This window comes from Protopterus annectens, chromosome 7.part0, assembly GCF_019279795.1.
Source record: "Protopterus annectens isolate FY-2018-M chromosome 7.part0, PAN1.0, whole genome shotgun sequence".
Classification (NCBI taxonomy): Eukaryota; Metazoa; Chordata; order Ceratodontiformes; family Protopteridae; genus Protopterus; species Protopterus annectens.
This window is the reverse complement of record NC_056739.1, coordinates 1,741,587,665-1,741,600,703: the sequence shown is the minus strand read 5'-3', so window position 1 is coordinate 1,741,600,703 and position 13,039 is coordinate 1,741,587,665. Positions and strand designations below refer to the sequence as shown.

Sequence of the window (13,039 nt, the reverse complement as noted above, 5' to 3'; positions counted from 1 at the left end):
CTTCAGGAAAATGTTGAGATACGCACAATCACCAAAATTTTTATATGTATATATATATATATATGTGTGTGTGTGTGTGTGTGTGTGACCAATGTATATATGTACATACATATATATATATTAGGAGGGTAGGCAGTTGATGAAGAATGAGGGGGGTTGCTTACAATGACTCCAAGCAGAGAAAAAACACAACCTGGCTTGTGCATTCATCAAAGTGATAACGACTTCTACTTATGTGAGTAACAGTTACAGCAGCTGAGACTTTTCCCAGAAAAGTGATAATGACTAACTGCTGTATTGTAACTGCACATATTGCTAATGTGATAATGACCTTCCTTTCATTACTGCCAAAGGTATGAATGCTGAAACACAGGTGATAATTGCTGCACATAACCTGTTGAGTAGGCATTCATTATATTAAATTGTGCAGCTGTTATGTAACACAGACTCAGTAGCATCTGTAGCTCCATGCTGTCCGTAGTCACCTAGTCGTAACCTTTATCTCACTCAGGCAGTATAATCACAAATAGAATAATACAAGCAGAAGTGATGTAACCCAATGCAATTTGCAGACTGACTTTCTATGTGTCCCCAGTAACCCCTCCAATTGTTTGCATTCTATATGCACGGGCAACAAAATGACACAAATTGGCCCAGCAGTCACTTCAGCAGTGAGACCATGTATGCACAAGCACTTCCCTGATACACATATACATTTCATTACTGCAATGTTCTGCATGCGCAGATAAAAGTGATAACTGCTGCACATAACCTGTTGAGTAGACATTCATTACATTCCTGGTGCAGGTGTAATGTAAGGCCTAGTCATTACCACCAGAAGCCTGCTCTCCCTTGCACAGTGAAACAAAGATAAAATTAGTGGGATGAATCCAAAACTGTAGCCTCATCCAACCTACTGTTTTCCCAGTATAAAAAGCAAAACTGAAACATGACACACAGTCCATATGAATCTGTGACCTACTTAGGGCACATCTGGTGGGACAAAGGCTGAATTTTCAAAATTAGCAAGTAACCACTCCCTAGCAGAAGAACCCATTCTGCATACTGTCCTACTATGCATAAGCACCAGAATGCAAGATTTCCATCAATAAACCCTTCAGCAGCCCTTACAAATACACGCAACAAACAAACTGACATATCACCCCCGTGACCCCTTCAGTAGTATGTCCAAGTATGCACAAGAACCAAAATGAAATATTCCCTGCAATGACCCCTTCAGTAGTATGTGCAAGTATACAAGAACAAAACGAATCACTTACTGACCCCTTCCTCCAGCCTAAATTCCACACATGACTGACAAAGCCAGGAAAATTGCACAAAAAATATGGTAGCTCCATGCTGGCAGTAGTCAAGGATAACTTTTATCTCACTCATGAAACTACTGAGTATAATCACAAATAGAATAATACAAGCAGAAGTGATTTCTTGTCATTAATTGCTTACTTTACTTTACATTAAACTATAAATTACTGACTGGTGTATCTGATGTTTTATATGCTGGTATATTGCACTGTATTTATATTTCTGTGCTGTATTCTAAGTAATGTAACCCCATGTAATTTGCAGACCTAATTTCTATATGTCCCCAACAACCCTCCAGTTGTTTGCAATCTGTATGCGCATCCACCAAAATGACACAGTAAACTATTTTGGCCAGCAGTCACTTCAGCAGAGAGACCACATATGCACAAACACTTCCCTCATACACAATTATTTCTCCAAGCAACATCCTCATTAGTATGGTAATTAGTATTAGTATTAGGTCTACATGCACCATGAAACTTTTCCCCAAGCAAGCCTTCAGTAACATTTCCTAGTACGTGCAACCACCAGCATGAACACTTCACCCAAGCAACCCCTTCAACCCACCAACATAAGTTAATAGGTCTTAGACTAATGGCCTTGGAGCCTTTGCAAGCCTAGCCCATAGGATTACCCTGGCTGGGTGCATACTGAAGGAGGTACTGTAGTAAACGATGGGTCTGATAAGGGTAAGTACAGTTTACCAATGAATTCCACAGATCAAGATGCCACACTACGTTACAAAGGTTCTAGTTGAAAGCCATGTTACTGTGCATATACTTCCCCAAATCCTAGACTATTGGATCTGTTGTTAAGGTGTGTTATCCATGAGGCAGTTTCCTGGGGTAACAGGGTACTACAATGCATTTTGTGGCAATGATTTTTAAACCATGCCTATGGCACCTGTTATTTGTCTACATTAGCTCTTCCTAGAGGATATTAGCATCTTGAGGGGATTCTATGACTGCTCCCAGAAGTTGCCTTTTTGTTTAGGTTCTACCTGAGAGACAGCTTGCAATCACGAGTGTAACATATGGGTTTAGGCATAATCCTGAGATTTTTTTTTTTTAATGCCAGAGCGAGGTATTGTAACAAAAGCTCAAGGTAAATAATATGCAGAGTTCTGCTCTAGTATACTGCCTTGGTGAACTTCTCAAAGTCTACCAGACCAGGCAGGCATGATCTTCCCTTCACAAAACCGAACTGGGTTGGATTGAGTGTCTAAAGTTTTCCAATGTCATTATTAATCATTTTTATGATTAGCCTTTTATGCAAAGCCATGGAAATTGCCAAAACATTATTTTTTGTTGCCAGCAGACTCAACAAGACCAAACACAAATATTCCTGACTTTCACTATCACTAACTTGTGATACATGCTCACACTGTATTCCAAATGACTGATCTAATACTATGATATCAAGTCTTGTATTTATGTTAGAAAATTATATCTGTAAAAAAAAAAACTTGCTCTTGTAATTTCCAGATTAGGCTCAAACATCACTCATAACTGGTGAGACAGTTTCACCATTCCTACATATTGCACACCCGTACATCCACATCAGACCTGAATTTGAGACACAGCCTGCCCCCTCTCCGGCAATTCAATGGAAGTGCTTTGCAGCATATCAAGAGAAGCATTCATGAAAACTCTCTTACAATACATTACTTTTACATATCACAAACATGACCCAGTAAAATATTCTGTACACGACGGGTTGCAAAAGACAAGGGGTATGCCTATCGACAGCAGCGCAAGATAAAGGCAGAACTGGGCAACACTAAGATAAAATTGGTCATTAGTACATCAAGGCCACAATTTCTGTAACTGTGGTGCGTCTCTGTACCTGCTTTCAAGTGCAAGCGAATCAAATAACCATGAAAATATAAATGTCAATGCGCATGAAATCAGAACAGATAATGATAAGGCATGGCAGCACTTTTGAACAGTTTATTTTACACCACATCTGACCTATCCAGCCAAAGACTGAAACCACTGTAAACAGCTTCTCCTAAGAAAATATTGCCATTAAACACATACTACCGTAACATAGTAGAGCTGCCGAAAGTTCATAATGCATTTAAATGCAAAATCAGTGCTGCAATCACCTATTACCGCTGCAACAAAACTGCCTTTTCAGTTTGCCATCGGAAACGACCTACTGACCTTTTCACCGTACAATGGAAAAACTGAGTACCTGCTTTTCCTTACTGCATCTTGACTTAGTATGGAAAAAATTCACTCGACGGAGGTTGTGTTTACTGGTCCAAAGTTTGATATGTCAGCAACTCGTTTATCTTCCACCAACGCAATATGCATTTTAGAAGACCATAGGGTGCAGCTAAAGTACACATCCCCAAAACACTTAGACGAGGAGTCACCGAGCTTTAAGGCCTTACCTTGATGAGAAACACAGTTGTAACCGTTAATAAATTTTTGATGCGCAAGAAAAAAAAATGTACATGGTTTACAGCTAAATGAGAAACAGCACAGTTAGCTTGAAGGTTTACAAAGATGTACTGAATACTTGCAATCACGCCAAGACACGAATAAGTAGGGCTCCTAACTAGATAGGGGAGAGCACCACTGACCTGTTTGCCTTAGGGCTCCGTTTCAACCCAGGCCGACCATAGACACAGTACTGGCGATTTATGTAAAATATGCAGTGTTACAGCTCTAGCTTTCTGCATCTCTGCTACAAATGTAATGAATACATCACAAAATATTGCGAGCTGTTCACATGATTTTAATGCATGTATCCGTAAACATTTTAGTGAGCGAACTTTCTGAATAAAATCATACTGCTTGTACAACCGTTATAACAAAAGTTATGCCTAGTAGCTAATGTAGACAGGATATCAATTCTGCCAGTCTATAACCGGACAACCACAGCATGAGAAAAAAAAATGGACGGCAGCTGTATAATTAGACTATCTTACCATAATGAAGAATTGGGCAGGCTCGGAGGTGAAAAACCAATGACTCTCGGTTTCAGCTTTTTCTTTGGAGACCGTGACACTACCGGAACGGCACGATAAGCAAAGGAATGTAGAAGTAAAGTGCTCACAGTGCAGAAAAGCAAAGGGAATATCAACTCTAAGACCCTCTATTTATTTGGAAGGAACACAGTCGGGGGAGTGGGGTGGAGGTGTTTAAATAGGTGACTCAGATTGGCTAACACGTGTTCCTTGATGAAATGCAACCTAAATCGGCTTGTTGTTGGGAGGAAAATACAGGGTGGTTTGCAAGTCGATTCTGTCAGTAAAGTTACACATGAACAACATGAAACTCCACTCTGAAACTTAAGTTAACTAGGTAACTGACAAAGTTCAGTTACTTTTTCAACTTAATTTTCACGAGCGGAGTTAGAATATGCAAGCAAAGTCACTGGCACTAGGAGAAGGCACTCTGGTGTAAACATATGCATTTTCTACCATCTCACAGCGTGCTCTGTGTTAAGCACAGAGGCGCCATGAGACGGTAGTCAGGGTTAATGAGTTAAGACGACTTCTGCTTTAACTCCAAAAAGAACATCCTGTTGTAAGGGAGCATCTAGGCTTTGCTTTAACATGATCAGGCAGAGTTTGTTTCTTTAACCAAGCATGCCTACGTATAACAGACCCAGTGACAGCTGCTCTGCAGGAAGCCTCCAAAGAATCAAACCCACATTGTAAAGTATGTTTGCCTACCTGTTCAGTTGCATGCAAGAGATCCTGCATTTCTTTCAATTCAGACTGCTGAGGGAGTGTGCTAATTTTTTGTTTTAACTGAGACATTAGAAATTGCTGATATTTTAGCATGTGGAATTGGCAATTTAGTGCCGTCATAGCTAGGCTGAGGTGTAAACCTTTTTCCCCCACCTGTCTAGTGCTCTGGAGTCCCTTTCAGAGGGTACAGGATTTTTTGCCATAGAAGCCTTAGCCCCTTTGGGACCCTAGGAGATGGTCTCTGGATCAGCAACAGGGCTTTTATAAAGGAATTTGTGGGAATCAGGCACTCTATAGTATCTGTCAGGTTTGGCTGGTGCAGGCGGCAAAGAATCTGGGTTAAAACTGGATTCTAAGTAAACATCATCCACAATGTCTAAAACTGGGGGGATGGCAAGTGGTCTGTGCTGGGGGAGTAAAAGAAACTCTGAGTCTTTTCTTTGAGTCAGAGTAGTCCTGACCTTCCCAGTGAAAATGTTCCCTCGTAGTGTATAAAGTTTCCCCAAAGGAGTAGTCTTCAGGAGGAGATGCTGAGGGAATAGAATCCTCAGCATCAGAATATTCAATAGGGGAGAAGGAATAATCTTGGTCCTCAGAGGAGCCTGAGGAAATAGACACTTGTTGGGGGTTGGGAACCCCTGATTAAAGAGATCAAATCTTCAGCCATTTTGAGCATCTGTTTCTTAGGCATGGGGCCTTGAACTGGAGACTGAAGTGCAGTCTTTTTAGGTTTAATAGGAGTCTTAGTCTTAGGATACGTTTTTATGATGAGCATCGTCGTTCTGAAGACGCCTTCAGAAACCAAAGGTGTTTCTGCAGTACCGACATCTTTATCAGCAGTGTCGTCGGTAGGGGCTAAACAAAATGGCTGCGTCGGCCTAGTACTTTCCGACAAAAGCTCTGAAGCGGTCTCGGGTTCCAGATCTGCGGTAGTCAGGGGCTGCGTCGGAGCCTCACTGAAGACCGGTGAACCGGAGACCGGACAAGCCGAGGCCTCAGAGTCTGGCTTGGGTCTAGGCTGCCTGTCCTTATCCTTGCGTTTTTTGTGCACGCCGGTAGTCGATTGTTCCGACGGCATAGTGTAGTTAAATTTTCTACCGAAGTAGTGTCGTGCAAAGTCAAAGCGTCTTTTAATAGTACGCTTATTAAACCTAGCACAAAAACTACAACCAGTGATGTCGTGGTCTGGGCCTAGGCAAGGTATGCAGTAAGAATGAAAATCCTTATGAGGTATTTGCTTCCCACAAGAAATACAATTGTTAACTTTTTCTGACATCGGTCTGAGGCAAGAAAAGTTTCCCCAACGGGGTACTTAGCTTTATTGAAGACTTCGGATCTGAAATTCGACTTCGAAAATCTCAGGAGTCGGCCGACCGGCACTTGCAAACTGCTTCTGCTTTGGGCACCGCGCTGCAAGAAAGACTGAAGAAAATGGCGTTGGATGCATATATATATATATATATATATATATACATATACCCCTGGCACACTGACGTCAGGGAAGAAGCGACAGCAACCGACGCCGGACCAAGACTTTGGAATTCCGGCCGACTGCGGGACTGCCTGACGACAGGATAACCCAAGTGTGATGACTGCAGCAGGGTAACATGACGAACATCTAAGTACAAATAAAACCGTGGTAATGGCAGCAAAATTGGGGAAATCAGAAGAAGATGAGAACTGAGATGGAAGGGAAGACAGTGAAACAGGTTAACCACTTCAAGTATTTAGAAGGGGTAGTTGGGGAGAAGGGAAACCTAAATGAAAAGGTCAAAGCTAAATTCAGAGGGGCTGTAGCCAACTGGCAGAATGTCAAAGAAACTGAAGAGTAAGGTGCATAAAACAGTGCTGCGATCAGTACTACTATAGGATACAGAAACCTAGGTAGTACAGGCAGAGCAGATGAGGAAGCTAGAGGTGATAGAAATTAAGTGCCTGAGAAGGGTGGTAGGATGCACAATGTCACAGATGAAGAAATGAGGACATAAGAGCAGAAGCTAAAGTAGCTCCAATTGCAGAAAAGATCCACAAGAACAGATTACGGTGGTTTGGGCACGTGTAGAAAAGCAGAAGACAATCCTGGTGAAGAAGATTTGGGACAGACAGGAAGAAGGAAAGCGGGAATGAGGGAGTTCACCAAAGAGGTGTATGGATTGTGTGAGAGAAGATTTGCGACCGTCGGGCATGAGTGTCAAAGAAGGCAGGAGTGTAATATTGAATCAAGAGAGATGGCGACAGTTAACACGACACCCCGACCCCAAGTGGAAAAATGGGAAAAGGGAGGGGTGATGACTATGCTCATGAGGGAGATGGATAATGGATATATACATTAGAGAGAGTCTTGCCTCCACCCTCCCTTTACAAAAGGTCATGGTAGCATGCGTTTCTTCAGTGAATGTTTTATTTGGGAGGTCGCCATGTTTTTTTTTTTTCCTGTAACTTAGTCTGATGGCTTTATAACAGTCAACTGATATGTGTACAGACGCATGATTTCTTTTCTTGTTAATAAACAAGCAATGGGTACTTTTTCCTCTCCCAAGCATATCTTCTTTAGCTGTTCTGTGGCAAAAAAATTACTAGAGGATAGGGCAGTCAGACTGTGCTTTTTATCTGGAATGTTGTCTTGTGTTTCAATGCTGAAGAGTGGCCAGCCTGCACCTCACCATCCACAGAGTTTATGGCATCTTGTCAGCTATGTGGATGTCTCCAGTGGCTGTTTCCCATATGTCATGAAAACTACTTAAACATATATGGTTATGGCCAATGTGTTCACATAATTGTACTTTCTTTTTTCAGAAAGTTCTTCTAAAAATGTATGGGGAATATCAACAAGTTGTATAGAAACAAAAATCACTAAGTAAACACCCCAAGCACATACAGTACCAAAATTCCATTTATTCGACTTGAGTAAATGGAATTTTGGTACTGTTAAGTGCTTGGCATGTTTACTTAGTGTTTTTTTGTTTTGTTTCTATATGGTTTTGGACTTTGAAACCACTGTCTCCACGGCTGCTTTTTGGTGTTGAATACCAATAGGTCCCTTTGCACTGTACACCATTAGTTTATAAAATTCAAGGAGCGTTTCTTCTTTGGCAAAACTGAGATCAGACGTCTTACATTGGGCATTAATATTGGCTAATGACCCTTGCCTGTCTTCATGCATGCTGAGCAGAGATATTCAGAAAGAAGATGTAAGCAGAGGTGTAAACTTTTTCCCCCATCTCTCTAACCTGGATTTCCCTTTCAGAAGGAATAGGGTTTTTGCTGTGGTCGGAGGTTACTGCCTTGCCCCCCTGGGATATAGTTGGGGGATCTGCAAGTGGGGCCTTGTGGTGATGGTGATGAGTGTCTGGCACCCTGTAAAATCTATCTGGGCAGGGCTGGAGCTGGAGAATCAGAAGCAGTGCAGCAGAAACATCATTAAATGCGTCACAGGCAGTACAGGAGGTATAGCTAAGGGGGCCTAGTGGTAAGTGCATGTAGTAAGTGCAGCCTTTTCTTGAATCTGAAATCTCTTCCCTCCTGTTGGAATCCCTCTCTCTCATGGTGTGTAAGTTTTCCCAAGGGAAAATTCCTCTCTGGGGGAGAGGCAGGAATGATTCTTCAGGGACATGAATCTCTCATAGAAAAAAAAGCCCTCTGGCTGGTCTATGTCTGAGTCTGTAATCATCTGAATCATCAGAGGACTCTGGCTCGGGGCTCTTCTCTCTCTCTCTCTCTGCTGGGGCTGAGGGTCTGGGGGCTGAGGAGATTGGGTCTGGGGCAGATAATTAAATAAATCTTCTGCCAAAGTAAGCATTTGTGAACTTGAAGTGGGCCTGTGAGGGCCTGTGTGGCTGGGCTTTACAGGCACTGATTTAACAGATTTGGCCCATAGCCTGCCCTTAGCCTAGCAGGCTGCAGCTAGGGGTGGCTGCAGGGTAGGGCTGGGAACATCAAAAGGGGATGGTGTCTGATAAATCACTAGGAACCACAGCAAGTACTTCAGGGTGCCGTTAAAGAGTAAGGTGCGAGGTAGCAGTAGTCTCGGTAGTAGTCATGGATTAGGCTTGGATTAGACTTTTTTAGACTCGACCCGCTGCTTCGTGGGGGTTTTCGTCCGACCGTGGACGACCGCGTCGGTCGGCTTTCGCGCTTTTTTTAACGTTTGGTGGGTCGAGTAGATCCGGAATAAATGTACGCTGATGAAAAAAACGAAAAACTGTTGAGAGACAACCCCCGACCGACGTAATCCGCAGTTGGCGGCTTGGAAAGGGCTTACAGGCGAACAGGCCGTAGTGGGCGAGACGGTTTTTTTGTCTTCTGATCTTCCCAACTTTCATCCATTTTCCATTTGCTGTCTTTCCCATAGTCTTGTTTCATTCTCTTTTATAGAAAGAGAAATTCCCTTAAAGTAGCTCTTCTGCATATGCCATTGCTTTTATGAATGCCTCACCCATTTCCTTCTGTTTTGTTTGGAATTCTTCATTGTCTTTCTTTTGTTACATTCCTTAATTTCTCAACATTATAAATTTTCACCTATAAAGCCAAGTCCTTTGGAAGTTATGTTTGATAAGAAAGTCACAGAGCTGGCTAAACTGCTTATTATTGTTTTTTTGGGGGGAGGATGGAACAGTTAGAAGGAACTGTCATTTTTATGTGTATTAAAATGTGGATTATTTTACATGCATTCTTAAAATGTATTTATTATTTTTGATGCAGTTCTTCTTAATATTTACTTGACTCTTGTCCTCAGGTTTTTAAAGCAGGAATTGCCAGAAGAGTGGACAGTGGCACGCCTGGCTGAAGGGTTTAATGTGAGTCCTGATATTATACATAGAATTTTAAAAAGCAAGTTTTTACCAGAGCTTGAGAGACAGAAGAAACAGGATTCCAAAATAAAAGCAGCCACTGTAAATAAAGAAACAAAATTAGTCGCCCCAGGAAGTGAACGTAGGAAGCAGCTACCTCCAGGAATGCAGCAGCTGTCAGCCAGTCAGACAGCTGTTACTATCAGTGAAAAGCACAAAGAACGTTCTAAAATGAATGTGTATAAAGAGAAACAGGTAGGTTTGAATGTGTCATTAATGACTTCCGCATTACAGCAAACAACAGCTGTTGGTCAGACCATAAAAACTGGAACAAGTGCCTCATTGATGGACAGTGGAGTTAAACTCAAGCAGTCTAAAATGCAAGAAGGCAGTATTGTGCAAGACAGACTCTCAGATGAGTTTGTGGATCCACAGGAAGTGGAAAATGAAATTCAGAACGAGGAGGTATGGGATGGGATGGTCCTATGTGAAGAAGAATTGGAACTACTTGCAGAAAGCGGAGTAGGTGACAAAACTGAAGTTGTTCAGAAGGGGAATGAATTTTATGACAGCAGTGGAGTTTTTCTGTACAGAATCTGAATGCATTTTCAAAATATTTTGAGACTCTAATTAGGAAGGGTTTACAATTGTAGATTTTTTCATTCCGGACCCTCAGTTCCTCCACAGAAATGAAGATTGATGAGACCCTGAAACTCATCATCAGAAGTGATGAGAGTGGGCACCATGAAAGATTGCAGATAATGAATGGTGGAAGAGGGGAATTTTAAGAATCACAGATGCGGTATACTGTGGACAGGTTGGCGTAAAGACCACAGTCTGTTGGCCACTTTCCTGATACTGTCTACTGTATTTACAGATGTGTGTGTGAAATTTGAGTCTTGACACGTGAGAAAGTCACCTGTTTTCTAAGGGGTACAGCACATCACCTTTCTTGTGTTAATTATTAGAAAACAGTTAACATTAAACTAAGAAAATGCTTAGTGCACTAGTCAGAAATTGATGAATTTTGTGCCTCTTCTCACACTTACATGACCCCTACTTAGCTTTGAAAGCTGAACATATCATGTACAGAACTGTCCTTTTAGAGCTGTGCTTCAACAAGAACTTCATTGTATAAAATGCAAATTAAGACAGCAAATTGGAATATGTAAAAACAGAACATTATACTTTCAGCTGTGTTGGTTTATAATATTTTTGAATAAAGTGTAATTACATATTACTAAAAGCATTAATAACCTAATTTGTTGTGTGATCTCTACCTGTTCATTCATTTTACTTTGTTTGCTTTTTAATAACGCCTTGGTATTCAGGTTGTCTTTTATTGAATATTGCCCATTTACTGAGGACACAGGTGCAAACAGCACCATTAGCAGTGCGATGACCCACCACTGGACCAGTAATCAAGGAGCCTCAATCTTCACTGGCACCTGTGAGCTACCTTATGGCTGTTCCAAGGGTACCCAGTATATGGAGTGAAATTTAATATTAATACAAATAGTACTTTGACCAAGAGCAAGGCTGTTAGGAGTGGCCCACACAGTGTCACCAAATAAATATGCAGTACTCTCGGAACTTAAATATCTCTACAATGATCAGCCACAATGAAAGGCTTACCAACATATTTAATAAAAGAACAAGACAATAGTAAGTATATAGTCACAGTGGCATCCGAGTTCAAAACCACAGGAAATGTTTAAAATAACATTTCAGTATAGGCTCACACAAATAAAAACAATATCTAAACTAAGCGTCACTATATTCCTGACTGAATAAGAGAGTTACTATACCCGAACAACTTGCTTAGATCAAGGCAGATGATGATGTGGTGAATGGTGGTTCTTGTTATCAGGCCCAAGACCAAACACAGAATGCTCTGTCTCACTAAGACACTTCTCAAAATAATGTCTAAACTACTACTGCTGGGATGGCTTGCAGAATGACATTATTTCTGGCAGGACTTAGCACTTACCTGTAAAAATACACACACAAGGGCTTATGCTCTAATCTTTGGCAGGTGCTGGAAGTCCTAAGACAATTGCATACCTCATGCTTTCAAAGTAGTAATTTGTTCACCCCAAAGACAATACAGAAAGCTTCCTGGTACAGACTTTGTGTCTCTGGCTGCCTTGAAACCTGTGAGATAGCATCTTTATGGCTTAGCTTATAAAGTGATTTAATTTCAGATATTTTTCTAATGTTTGCTAGAGTGAGGTTAACCCTCCAAACATATACATTCAGTTACAACAGTGTATGTACATTTCTGTTCTCTCCAGTAAGGCACACTGTGCATACATTTCAAACACAAGCACTTTACAAATACTTTTTCAGCACAAAGATCTGTACAAGTCAGTTTGATGTACACATGACATACAGTACTAATACATTTGTAACACCAGCATCTTGTATGACCCACAGTTCTAATACATTTGTAACACAAGCATCTTGTATAAATCAGTTTGATATTCACAAATGACATATAATTATTTACAAAATTCCAGCTAGCTGTGCTGGCAGTACCTCATTTTGTCACAGGCACACAATAAATGTGTATTAATTTTACAGGTGCATTACTGTTTAAACAAAGGTAGTATAACCAGCTTAAAAGCCTCCCTCACTAATACTGTCATGATTCAGTGTGCCCCGTTAAGTGTGAGAATTTATTCAGTAACATTTTGGAATGCAGCTCATTTGTTCCATTTTGGGTATATTCTAACATTAGTCACAGTTGGACTACCATCTTGGTGGTATGACATTTGCTAGTTTTAAACAGCATTTTGAGTGTTTGTAACTTGTACATACATTAAAATGTAGGAGTACACAGTAATCCAAATGGCAGCAGAGAACATGGCATGATATTCTTTGTAGTTTAATGATGCAGTACTGTATTTTAGGATTTCCTGCCTGCAATAGCCTGGGGCTGTCCTAAATACCAGAGCTCTCTCTCACCTTTCCCCATAGCCTGAAAGACAGCTACATCTTCCGCTGTCAGAGTGTTGGTGATATAAGGGGTGGTTGGTCGGACCCATCTTCATTACTTTCTTACTGTAAAAATCCAGTGACCATCTTGTTTATTATCTCTGCATCATAGGTCTGTCAGGTCAGCTTGAAATCAGAGTTCCAGAAAAGTATCCTATTGTGGAAAATGTTCATTCTATCCTTTCCTGATTATTGACGTTGTAGATGTTAAGAGATAGATAAC

General features: G+C 41.1%; 1 protein-coding gene across 1 annotated transcript in view; it reads left to right on the top strand.

Annotated features, from left to right (window-relative positions):
• The window catches only part of NGRN (neugrin, neurite outgrowth associated), an 89,052-nt gene extending 77,977 nt beyond the window's left edge, over positions 1 to 11,075 (top strand). Inside the window, exon 3 of the mRNA XM_044078282.1 lies at positions 9,765 to 11,075. Coding sequence (XP_043934217.1) covers positions 9,765 to 10,419 — 655 coding nt within the window. The 3' untranslated portion in view covers positions 10,420 to 11,075. The remainder of the gene's footprint in view (positions 1 to 9,764) is intronic.
• Positions 11,076 to 13,039: the final 1,964 nt, after the last annotated feature.